Here is a 12,868-nt window from a genome sequence, read left to right as displayed (position 1 = left end):
CATTACTGTTGTCTGTCAGGAGATTTAAAGTGTGTGTGATGACGAAACTATTCCATAATCATAGCACAAGAATGTATTTTTATAGGAATTAATGTATTAGTAAAATGTATTGCTGATGCTCTTCTACGTTAACCCTTAACATCCGGAAATCCAGTTTCTGAAGCTGCATCAGCTCTGCTTTCCCCTCCGAGTCAGGAGGGGGCGCTGACGGGTCTAGTTGGGTTTAATGGTTCAACCAAAACAGAAGCAAAGCGGGAATCATCCGTTTCTCATCGCTGCAGTAAAGAGACTTTCCTCATAATCTCCGCAGCTCACCGGACACATGGTGTGTGTTTCTAATCATATTTAATCACCGAGCCTTGGCATGGAGAGCTTAGACCACTGTCATTTACAGCGGTGGAATAACGGAGTACAAGTACTTCGTTACTGTACTTAAGTACAGTTTCCGTGTATCTTTACTTAAGTAGATTTAATAATGGATACTTTCTACTTTTACTCCACTACATTTTACAGTAAGTATCTGTACTTTCTACTTCACTACATTTCTACAAACTGTCGCGTTACTCGTTACATCCAAGTCTCGTTGCTCTTTTTACCGTTAAAATGTGAAGTTCAGGGATTTAAGATGGCGCCGTAAAATCCCAGCAATAACGTGACGTAGTGTCTGTTGTCACCCATCAGCTCCACCTTTACTCGCTGCGGAGCTGCAGACATGCGCAGTGGTTTCCTCTGAGCGGGAGGAGATGTCTGTCTAATGTCAGTTATATAATAGCTGCATAAATCATAAGATATGGCGACATGTAAAATCAGCAGCTCTTCGCTTTCACAGACGGTGGGACTTGGTCCAACTTTTAGCGTCACTTTAAAAGGAAAGCTTAAAGAAAGGTAAGATCTGTGGACGTGATGCTAGCTAAGCTAGCTGTACTGAAACACATGTTGCATCTGATGAAAAACAGTTGTTACTCATGCGCGGAATTATTGTGCGGAGGTTTTGACTGAGGTGTTGCAGATATGGAACAACGCTGTGACCAAAGTTTCCTGTATAGTGATATGACATTCAGGAACGATCCGATTCTTCTGGACGGATCTTTACTAAGTCCTAAAGTCTGAAGACGTTTGCAAATAGTTCAGAGTTTAAACTGGCATGTTGAACATCTTTAATCTGGTCATTTAGTGGAATATTTAACAACTAGAAAATGGCACAAAATAAGAATGTATTCTCCACTCTGATTGGCTGATAGGCCTACAGATTTTAACTTGAATGTTCATTACATTTTTCATAGACGCTTCTGAAAATAATTTCTATTCTCGTGACTTTTTTGTTCTCTGGGAAATTATTTTTGATGATAAAAACAGAAACAAGCATAAAAATCAAAACATCTACAATAGTGATAGTAATATTAATGATAAAATAATAGTCAGGGCAAAGTAGCCTGTAATTTCTTTGGTGGTGGTGGTGGGGTTGGGGGGGGGGGGCTGGATAAAGGCTGGGGGGCGCTGGGCTGAAAAAGGTTGAGAAACACTGATCTAAACCATGAATGTCCGACTCACCCAGCCTTGCAAGAGCAACAGCCATCAGTGATCTTGTCTATATTTATGCTGAGGGTCTGAGGATCTGCTGTTTTCCTCCTGGACTGGTAGCATTTAGCTGCACAATGTTGGAGGCATCGCGTGGCTAAAACACCTTGATGTCGTCCAGAAAAGACGACATGAGCTTGTTGGCTCCCTTGTCGTGGCTGATATTTTGTGAAAATCCGGCAGAAATGCTAAACTAATCGACTGAGAAATACTCTGCAGTCAGTCGAAATGAAAAATCCCATAGAAGCTATTAGCTCTGCGAGGAGTTAATGTGAGACATGAAGCTACGTGGGACTTTTGGGGCGTTTCTGGGCGGAGCTTGGTGAGGTCACTGTTCTGATCGATGGACTATTGATGTGAGGCTCCACAGACAACATTTCACAAGTAAGATGGACATATTATTGTGTATATATTGTGATTAGAATATTACTTTACTGTATTTATGTCCACCGGCTAATAGATACCAGCTAATATTAGCTACAGTGCTCGGTGTAATACGGGTTCAGCTGCTATGAAGGATAACTGAGATTCTGTAAATCTAAAATAATTAATTATTCTCTAACATTGACTTAGATTATCTGACACAAGAGTCTATATTAGAAATGAAACAATATAACACATATTATAAAACTTATATTATGTGTTATAACATTCACCAGCAAAGTTTACACAGGTGGTAAAGACTATTATTTATATGTAATTCTTTCACTAGTAAGATACATCCCAAATCTTCCGTTTTTGTTTTGAAGGTTTCCTAAAGACACGATGTGAGGAAGAAGAGGGAGAATCTATAAAGAGAGACGGATTCACTGATGAATCTCACATCGGAGTTTGGACTCAATCTCAGCTGCTGAGTCTCTGAAGATAGAACTAGTCGGCTGGAAAACATATATATATATATACATATATTATTCAGTATTAATCATTATTTGTGTTTGTATAGTTATATAAATATGTATTGATATTCCTAAATAATGTATTTAATAAATGATGAACGGCTGTGTGCTTTGTAATCTGCTCATCATTCATCAATATCAGAATATTCCATCCTATTCTATTGTTATAGCCACTAAGCATATTTAAATATGCTGAACTATGTATTAAAAACATATTAAATAATACAATTGTTTATAAATGTAGCTTTGATAGATGTCTGAATATGGTTTCCAGTAACAAAAAAACTGTTATGATTGATTAAATGCTCTGATACGTCATTGAGCTGCTAAACACATAACGCTGAGTGGAGTGGTGGACCGCTCCAAGATGGCCGCCCGCTCCAAGATGGCCGCCCTAAATCTCGTCAGCAACAACAGGCGAGAGCGGCCATGAGGGTTTATCCTTATGTCTACGGTTCCTACAGCCAACTTTTCAAAGCTGAAAACTTTAAATGTTTGAGTTGATTCAGCCGATAGTTTTTAGCGGAGGTGAAGTTTGCATTAAATAAATAATTCTAACGAAATTAAGAAAAATATCAGGAATGAGTTTGGAAATTTCACTAGGAAAACTAAATGAAAGGATTTGTGACCTAAAACCAGATTTCTCTAAATCTAAAACTCCTTTTTTCTTATTCAGGAAATTTTAATGGGTGTAATTTTCTCACTAAACTGGTTCTGGGTCGGAACCTGGTTCTGGTTCTGGATCGGAACCTGGTTCTGGTTCTGGATCGGAACCTGGTTCTGGATCGGAACCTGAACCTGGTTCTGGTTCTGGTTCTGGATCGGAACCTGGTTCTGAACCTGGTTCTGGTTCTGGTTCTGGATCGGAACCTGGTTCTGGATCGGAACCTGAACCTGGTTCTGGTTCTGGATCGGAACTTGGTTCTGGTTCTGGTCCGTTCTCCTGAGCTGCTGTGATTCAGCTGTTTTCTGCTGGTGTAACTTTAGTCAGACTGCAGGTCAGCTGATCCAGCTCCTTAAAATAACCCGGACCCCCACCCAGCCGGGTCGGCCGGGTCCAGATCGGATAAACAGGACACAGCGAGGAAACGGGTCTGGTGGTTCTGGAATAAACTGGATTTCTCTGCGAGGTGAGCAGCTGCTTCTGCTGTCTGGTTCTTCAATCAGGTGCTTTAAGGGACAGAAGACCCATCTGAGTGGTTCTGACCTGCAGCCTGGTTCTGGTTCTGGTCCAGCCTTCATGTTTTTCCAGGTTGAGATTTGACTTGTGGGCCGTCCTGGAGAGAAATGTCTCACCTGTTCTTGCTTGTTCCAGGCTGTTGGACCTGTCATGGCGTCTACCAGCGTCTCCCGCCCCGGTTCTGGAGGTTCTGGAGGTTCTGGAGGTTCTGCTCTGGCATTCGAGGAATATTCTCTGTACGGTAACCTGACTGATGACGAGCTGCTGCAGCTGGCCATTGAGCGCAGCCTGACGGAGATGCAGGGCGGCGGTGCCACACAGACCGCCGCCACACAGACCGCCCGTCTCCAGGACAACGTCCCGGAACCGACCAGCACCAGCAGATATCAGCGTCAAGCCCCCAGCAGCAAGAATCCTCCTGCAGCCCAGACCAGCGCCACCTACAGCTCCCCCAACCCACCGACGGAGAAGCCGCCCGACCTGTGAGTAGCTCTGGTTCTCCTCCAGTCTGGACCCGTCTGGTTCTGGACACTCGTCTGAATGTTGGTCCAAAAAGCAGAAACTGAGAAACATCAGAGGGAGAGTTTCAATAAATCAAGTTTGTTTCTTTTTTCTATGAAAAGTAAAAATATGGATTAATTTTTCAAAGTCATGTTTTCACCGTGTCATTCATTCATTTATAAGTTTCTAATTTAATATTTAAGCTAACTATTTAGCTAGCTAACTAAATATTTTGTTTGTCGCCCTGAACCTAGCTTACTGTAACTAGCTAACAGTAAACTAGTTAGCTAGTTACAGTAACTAGCTTACTGTTAGCTAGTTAGCAAGTTAAATATTTATCTCAAAAGTAAACATTCAGTAAATATTAATGAATGTGATAAAAATGTGACTGATAAATAAACCCACATGTTTTTTTTCTTAAGATAAGCTAAATAAACCAAAATATTACTGTTAGGTTTTGACAGTGTAACTTTACAAACATCCCATATTTGTTTAAATCTCTGCTGCATGTAAACATCTAGCAGGCCCAGAGATCCATACAGGGATAAGGGGCTAGGGTGCTAAGTAACTAGGGTGCTAAGTGGCTAGGGTGCTAAGGGGCTAGGGTGCTAAGTAACTAGGGTGCTAAGGGGCTAGGGTGCTAAGTAACTAGGGTGCTAAGTGGCTAGGGTGCTAAGGGGCTAGGGTGCTAAGTAACTAGGGTGCTAAGTGGCTAGGGTGCTAAGGGGTTAGGGTGCTAAGGGGCTAGGGTGCTAAGTGGCTAGGGTGCTAAGGGGCTAGGGTGCTAAGTGGCTAGGGTGCTAAGTGGCTAGGGTGCTAAGTGGCTAGGGTGCTAAGGGGCTAGGATGGTAAGTGGCTAGGGTGCTAAGGGGCTAGGGTGCTAAGGGGCTAGGGTGCTAAGTGGCTAGGTGCTAAGTGGCTAGGGTGCTAAGTGGCTAGGGTGCTAAGTGGCTAGGGTGCTAAGTGGCTAGGGTGCTATGTGGCTAGGGTGCTATGTGGCTAGGGTGCTAAGTGGCTAGGGTGCTAAGGGGCTAGGGTGCTAAGTGGCTAGGGTGCTAAGTGGCTAGGGTGCTAAGGGGCTAGGGTGCTAAGTGGCTAGGGTGCTAAGGGGCTAGGGTGCTAAGGGGCTAGGGTGCTAAGTGGCTAGGGTGCTAAGTGGCTAGGGTGCTAAGTGGCTAGGGTGCTAAGGGGCTAGGGTGCTAAGGGGCTAGGGTGCTAAGTGGCTAGGGTGCTAAGTGGCTAGGGTGCTAAGGGGCTAGGGTGCTAAGGGGCTAGGGTGCTAAGGGGCTAGGGTGCTAAGGGGCTAGGATGGTAAGTGGCTAGGGTGCTAAGGGGCTAGGGTGCTAAGGGGCTAGGTGCTAAGTGGCTAGGGTGCTAAGTGGCTACGGTGCTAAGTGGCTAGGGTGCTAGGGTGCTAAGTGGCTAGGGTGCTAAGTGGCTAGGGTGCTAAGTGGCTAGGGTGCTAAGTGGCTAGGGTGCTAAGTGGCTAGGGTGCTAAGTGGCTAGGGTGCTAAGTGGCTAGGGTGCTAAGTGGCTAGGATGCTAAGTGGCTAGGGTGCTAAGTGGCTAGGGTGCTAAGTGGCAAGGGTGCTAAGTGGCTAGGGTGCTAAGTGGCTAGGGTGCTAAGTGGCTAGGGTGCTAAGTGGCTAGGGTGCTAAGTGGCTAGGGTGCTAAGTGGCAAGGGTGCTAAGTGGCTAGGGTGCTAAGTGGCTAGGATGCTAAGTGGCAAGGGTGCTAAGTGGCTAGGATGCTAAGGGGCTAGGATGCTATGTGGCTAGGGTGCTAAGGGGCTAGGATGCTAATCACCAAGGTGTTTGCAGGTCTGTAAACAGTAAACCTGCTGCAGTTCTAAGCAATATTTTGAACTATGCAGTGTGTGAACGGCTGCCATGTTAAATGGAAATAGTTTAATTTATCCAGAATCTCTTGGTTCTGATTGGCTGCTGTGATTTATCTGGGCTCTGATTGGTGGGTTTTGTCTGCTGACAGGAAGACCTTCAATGGAACGGTGAGTCGCTTCATGACGGGTTCTGGGAAGAGGATGGTGGCGTACTACAAAAATGACGGCAGCCTGGTCCACATCGCTCCAGAACCTGAGGAGTGAGTCTCTCTGCATGCGGCCATCTGCCAGCCGAGACCGAGGCCTGCTAGCAGGCAGCTAGCGAGTCTCAGCTGCAGATCTTAGGTCGTCCATGTTTCTGCTGGGTACCTCAGTCCTGACCTCTGGAGGTCACAGGTCATGTCCAGCATTTTAGCTAAAAAAAACTGGCTTGCACAATCATAGACGTTAGTTATGCTAAAGCGCTACATGAAGCATTGGCTGTCACATTACTGCGTTGGCGGATTAGCCGGAGCTAAATGTTTGTCTTGCTAGTTTGCTGTTAGCGTGCTGCTGCTTCCTGCCCCTGCAGGGAGGAGGAGCCTCTGTTCCGGGCGATTCGTGAAGGCAACGCCAACAAGGTGAGATCCCTGGCCATGTGTCCGGGAACCAACCTGATGCTGCCCACTAAGCCGGGCTGGCTGGCTGTCCACCAGGCCGCCTGGTTCGGACAGGACTCCTGTCTGCGAATGCTGCTGTCAGGTAGCCTCACACCTGGACACGCCCACCATCAGTAACCATGGCGACTGATGGCTTCTGTTGCCTTCAGCTCAACCAGGAATGGTCAACAAGAGGACGTCACGTGGCGAGACGCCGCTGCTGGTCGCCATCAGCAGAGTCCAACTAGGATGCGTTCAAGTGCTGCTGGAAAACGGAGCCGACCCAGAAATCCCGAACTATGAGAAAGAGACTCCGCTGTACAAAGGTAACCGAAACCCGCGATGAGCCGTTGGTAAAGTCACACATAATAGAAATGATACGTAGTCTGTAATTTATAAATGTCACAGTTTCAAACTAAATCAAGATAAATATTTAGCATGAAGTTAAATATTTTTCATTTACTAAGAAGCTACAGTTTTAGCTTCAGATGACTTCAAACTACAGAACTTGAAGCTAAATGTTTATCTTCATTAGCTTCTTTTAGCTTCTTGCTAAATATTTATCTTCTAGCCAAGTGTTTAGCTGCTAGCTAACTGTTTAGCTTCCAGCTAACTGTTTAGCTTCCAGCTAACTGTTTAGCTCCCAGCTAAGTGTTTAGCTTCCAGCTAAGTGTTTAGCTCCTAGGCAAGTGTTTAGCTTCCAGCTAACTGTTTAGCTTCCAGCTAACTGTTTAGCTCCCAGCTAAGTGTTTAGCTCCCAGCCAAGTGTTTAGCTCCCAGGCAAGTGTTTAGCTCCTAGGCAAGTGTTTAGCTTCCAGCTAACTGTTTAGCATTCAGCTAAGTGTTTAGCTTCCAGCTAAGTGTTTAGCTCCCAGCCAAGTGTTTAGCTCCCAGGCAAGTGTTTAGCTCCTAGGCAAGTGTTTAGCTTCCAGCTAACTGTTTAGCATTCAGCTAAGTGTTTAGCTTCCAGCTAAGTGTTTAGCTCCCACCTAAGTGTTTAGCTTCCAGCTAAGTGTTTAGCTCCCAGCTAAGTGTTTAGCTCCCAGCTAAGTGTTTAGCTCCTAGGCAAGTGTTTAGCTTCCAGCTAAGTGTTTAGCTCCCAGCTAAGTGTTTAGCTCCTAGGCAAGTGTTTAGCTTCCAGCTAACTGTTTAGCATTCAGCTAAGTGTTTAGCTTCCAGCTAAGTGTTTAGCTTCCAGCTAAGTGTTTAGCTTCCAGCTAAGTGTTTAGCTCCCAGCTAAGTGTTTAGCTCCCAGCTAAGTGTTTAGCTTCCAGCTAAGTGTTTAGCTCCCAGCTAAGTGTTTAGCTGCCACAGATTGTCCACCTTACTACAGCATGAAGAGCTTTTCCAGGTATTCATGTTTGTTGCTGATGCTGGTCAGTAAAAATTTATGGATTTTTATTCTCCACTGAATAAATATCTGAGGTTTAAGTTGCAGAAATAAGTGAAGCAGTAAGTGTGAAGGAAGCATCGCTGCTCCAACAGGCCTGAACCAAAAGGCTGGACGTGTCGGCAGGTTCTGCAGAGGCCCGGTCCCTGACCGTTCAGCAGGTCCAGGAGTTGGAGCAGCGATGCATCAGAGGCTGCAGGACAGGAAGTGAGGCCTGACTAGGAAACCGTCTGTAACAAATGGTCTCTGTTGGTTTGAGGCTTGTTTCTATGCTATAAAGTAACCGTTGTTCCCTGCAGCCTGTGAGCGGAGCAGCGCGGCCATTGTAGCGGCGCTGCTGAACCACGGCGTGGCCGTGAACACGCGGTGCATTCAGGGCTGGACCGCCCTGCAGGAAACCGTGGTCCGCAGCAACCTGGAGATCTGCGACATGCTGCTGAAGGCCGGCGCCAAGCTGAACCTGCGGAACATGTACGGCATCACGCCGCTGTTCACCGCCGCTCAGAACGGCCAGATGGCCGCGCTGCGCTTCCTCATCAAACACGGTACCGGATCAGATTCTGGCTCCAACATGTACGGCAGAACGTTAGCAGATACAATCAGTTACAGGCCCAGTTCTGGTTCTGGTGTCAGATCCAGTCAGAAACAATCTGGACAGGAAGTCCTGACTCCCGCTTCCTGTTCCTGCAGGCGCAGACGTGAACACTCAGGCTGACGATGGAGCCACGGCGCTGTATGAAGCCGCTAAGATGGGACACCAGGAAGTGGTGCAGATGCTTCTGTCCCAGAAGGCTGACGCCAACAAGCCTGGGAAAACGGGAATGTTGCCGCTCCACATCGCCGCGCAGAGAGGAAGTGACGCGTACGTAACTCTCCAATTAACAGGATTGAAAACTGCAACCTGTCGCACGTCCTGAGCAGATCTGATTTAACGAAGAGGAGCCAGCAGGAGGCGCCATCTGCTCCGAGCCTGACATGTCGACACCAGAGAGTGGAGCCGATTGTTTAGACATGTCACTGTTTCAAACTAAACACTTAGTTATCTCTGCGCTAGCTAAAAGTTTGTTTTACAAGCTAAATATTTAGCTAACATGCAAATTGACTTGCTGATAAGGGAAGTAGACTATCAGAATAAAAGCTGGGTCTGGATGCTGCTGCTGGTGAACGTCTGTAAAATGGCTCATCCGCTTTTATGCTCAAATGTTGGACAAGAAAAGAAACGAATAAGTTACAGCAGAAGTTTATAGAGGCCCAGCTTTTATTTTGGTAGTCCACTTCCAGTGCATATTAGCTAAATATTTAGCTTAGAAGAAAATATTGAGCTTGAAACTAAACATTTAGTTCCTCAACTAAATGTTTAGTTTCAAGCTCAATATTTGGCTTTTAAATAAAATATGCAACTAGTAAGATAATTTTAGCTGCATATTTGGTTTGAAGCTAAATATCTAGATAGCTAGCTTAGCTGGCATCTTTCTAACCGAAAGATGCTGAGCGCCGCTCCTCTGAAGCTGCTGTGATTCTTCTTCTGGTTCCAGCTCTGCCTTTTTTCCAGAATCGTCTCCATGTTGATCCCGGTCACCAGCAAGGCCCGGGTCCGGCGGACCGGGATCAGCCCGCTGCACCTGGCGGCGGAGCGTAACCGTGACGACGTCCTGGAGATGCTGATCGAGGCGGGCTTCGACGTCAACGCCCAGCTGTCGGAGGAGCGCACGCGGCTGTACGAGGACCGCCGCAGCACGGCGCTCTACTTCGCCGTCATCAACAACAACACGGAGGCGGCGCGCATGCTGCTGGCGGCCGGCGCCGACCCCAACCTGGACATGTTCCGGCCGCTCATGGTGGCCTCCAGGATGGGCTGCATCCAGATCGTCAAGCTGCTGGTGGAGCACGGCGCCGACATCAACGCCGCCGTCCCCACCCACCCCACCACCTTCCCGGCCGTCTACATGTTCTCCATGAAGTACCTGCCGCTCTTCAAGTACCTGCTGGACCACGGCGGCCACGCCCTGCCCTGCTTCCACTGCCGCTACGGCGGCCGGCCGCACCCGCCCCTCAAGACCAGCCGCTCCAACTGGAACGAGGACGCCGACCGCCCGGCTGCTGAGGGGCCGCTCACGAGGGGCGTGCAGGTGAGGTCAGAGGTCAGAACCAGCCGTTCATGTTGGCCCGATGACTCTGATCGATCGCTTGATTGACTGATTGGCAGTTCTGTGAGATGATCTCGGCCCCAAGTATCTGTCGGTGGGCGGGGCCAATCATCGACGTCCTGCTGGACTACGTTGGTCATGTGACCCTCTGCTCCAGACTGATGGAGCACCTGGACAGTTACTCCGGCTGGAGCGCCATCAAGGAGAAGGCAGGTAATCACCGAACCATCCGGACACGGTGATCCGGGGAAGACGAGACCGGTGCTGGTTTGGTGCTGGTCCATGTGGTTCTGAACCCTCCAGAACCCATCGCCCTTCATCACCTTCACATGTCTTTGCTTCAGTCCGTTGATCCCATGACCCGGGTTGAGAACCACTGGTTGTCCACTCACGGGTCGGCCCACAGCCCCACAGGTCGGCCCACAGCCCCACGGGTCGACCCACAGCGCCGCGGGTCGGCCCACAGCCCCACAGGTCGGCCCACAGCGCCGCGGGTCGACCTGTAGCGTCGCGGGTCGACCCACAGCGCCACGGGTCGGCCCACAGCGCCACGGGTCGGCCCACAGCGCCACGGGTCGGCCCACAGCGCCACGGGTCGACCTCTAGCGTAAAGGGTCGACCCACAGCGCCACGGGTCGACCTCTAGCGTAAAGGGTCGACCCACAGCGCCACGGGTCGGCCCACAGCGCCACGGGTCGGCCCACAGCGCCGCGGGTCGACCTCTAGCGTAAAGGGTCGACCCAGAGCGTATAGGGATGGCCCGGAGCGCCACGGGTCGGCCCACAGCGCCGCGGGGAGTTCCCGGGTCGGCCCGGAGCGTCGCGGCCTGGAGCACCGCGGGTCGGCCCACAGCATCGCGGGGAGCGCCCGGGTCGACGGGGAGCGTAAAGGGTCGGCCCCGAGCGTCGCAGCCCGGAGCGTCGCGGCCTGGAATGTCGCGGGTCGGCCCACAGCGTCGCGGGTCGACCCACAGCATCCCGGGTCGGCCCGGAGCGTCGCGGCCTGGAATGTCGTGGGTCGGCCCTCAACCGGGAACGCTGGTCAACTAGCAACACTCCGGTTGACGCAAGATGCGACGCGGGTTGACCCGTGGCGTTGCCGTCTACTGCTCCTCTGGTCCACATCTAGATCCGGACAGGAACGCCGTGTTGGACCTGACTGACCGGTCCCGATCCAACACCAGAACCAGCAGCACACGTGTCCGCTTGGTTTCTGTCTTGGTTCTGAGGCGATCCGGTCGTGATTCGTTATCTTCCTCTTGCTCGTCAGCCCCACCGCGGCCGCTGCTGCAGCTCTGCAGGCTGCGGGTGCTGCAGCTGGTCGGACACAGGAAGCTGAAGCGGCTGCCACTTCCTGGAGGCCTGATCCGCTTCCTGAAGCACCAGGAGCTTCCTCTGGATGACGAGAGCTGAAGCAGAGCGCTGACCCGGTTAGCATCCTGGACCTGCTACAGACGGCGTCTCGCCTGGTCCACGTCCAGCACCGGTCCACTGGCGCCACAGAGGAGGAGGAGGACTCTCACACAGACTCTGATTGGCTGGAAGGGTATGATGTCACTGCTGTGTTTCCATCAGAGATTAGTTAGCTGGTTGTTGTCATGGAAACTGAACAGATGATGTCATGTTTTGATGTGTCATTAAACGGTTTTACTGCTGTAGTCTGACACCTTATTGGTCGTTACTCTGGAGAGGTCAGCGACCCTCCATTACCCGCCGCCATGATGGGGCTGAGCTCACGGCGCCGTCACCTCAACACGACGGCGCAACATCCGTCCTGCTTCCCCACACTGGGTCAACCCTGGACAGAACCTCCATCAGAACCTCCATCAGAACCTCCATCAGAACCTCCATCAGAGCCATCCAACCCCAACTGATCATCTCAGAACCCAAAACCTGGAAATATCTTCAACAGTAAACAAGTGAAAGAAACCAAAACTACACCCACAGCTACACCCACTGCTACACCCACAGCTACACCCACAGCTACACCCACAGCTACACCCACAGCTACACCCACAGCTACACCCACAGCTACACCCACTGCTACACCCACTGCTACACCCACTGCTACACCCACAGCTACACCCACAGCTACACCCACTGCTACACCCACTGCTACACAGCTACACCCATAGCTACACCCACTGCTACACCCACAGCTACACCCACAGCTACACCCACAGCTACACAGCTACACCCATAGCTACACCCACTGCTACACCCACAGCTACACCCACTGCTACACCCACAGCTACACCCACTGCTACACCCACAGCTACACCCACTGCTACACAGCTACACCCACTGCTACACCCACTGCTACACAGCTACACCCACAGCTACACCCACTGCTACACAGCTACACCCACTGCTACACAGCTACACCCACAGCTACACCCACAGCTACACCCACTGCTACACCCACAGCTACACCCACTGCTACACCCACTGCTACACAGCTACACCCACTGCTACACAGCTACACCCACAGCTACACCCACTGCTACACCCACTGCTACACAGCTACACCCACAGCTACACCCACTGCTACACCTACTGCTACACAGCTACACCCACTGCTACACCCACAGCTACACCCACTGCTACACCCACTGCTACACAGCTACACCCACTGCTACACCCACTGCTACACAGCTACACCCACAGCTACACCCACTGCTACACAGCTACACCCACAG

At 50.0% G+C, this 12,868-nt stretch overlaps 1 protein-coding gene across 1 annotated transcript; it reads left to right on the top strand.

The window, feature by feature from the left end:
* Nucleotides 1-119: 119 nt before the first annotated feature.
* asb2a.1 (ankyrin repeat and SOCS box containing 2a, tandem duplicate 1) lies at nucleotides 120-11,827 on the top strand. The gene is made up of 10 exons (XM_081602680.1): nucleotides 120-325; nucleotides 3,790-4,136; nucleotides 6,145-6,255; nucleotides 6,567-6,736; nucleotides 6,804-6,959; nucleotides 8,323-8,568; nucleotides 8,714-8,885; nucleotides 9,576-10,152; nucleotides 10,230-10,383; nucleotides 11,440-11,827. The coding sequence occupies exons 1-10, from the start codon at nucleotides 323-325 to the stop codon at nucleotides 11,580-11,582; spliced, it is 2,079 nt and encodes a 692-aa protein (XP_081458806.1). The 5' UTR covers nucleotides 120-322; the 3' UTR covers nucleotides 11,583-11,827.
* The last annotated feature ends 1,041 nt before the right edge of the window (nucleotides 11,828-12,868 follow it).

The sequence above is a fragment of the Poecilia reticulata genome, chromosome 21 (assembly GCF_904066995.2).
Source record: "Poecilia reticulata chromosome 21, P_reticulata-male-v2, whole genome shotgun sequence".
Lineage (NCBI taxonomy): Eukaryota > Metazoa > Chordata > Actinopteri > Cyprinodontiformes > Poeciliidae > Poecilia > Poecilia reticulata.
The sequence above is the reverse complement of the archived record's forward strand: the minus strand, read 5'-3'. Positions and strand labels throughout refer to the sequence as shown.

Excerpts from the sequence above, each read along its gene's own strand:
- asb2a.1 (XM_081602680.1), top strand. Across the intron at positions 6,737-6,803 it reads TCTGCGAATGCTGCTGTCAG|CTCAACCAGGAATGGTCAAC; the intron begins GTAGCCTCACAC and ends TGTTGCCTTCAG. Across the intron at positions 8,886-9,575 it reads GCGCAGAGAGGAAGTGACGC|AATCGTCTCCATGTTGATCC; the intron begins GTACGTAACTCT and ends CCTTTTTTCCAG.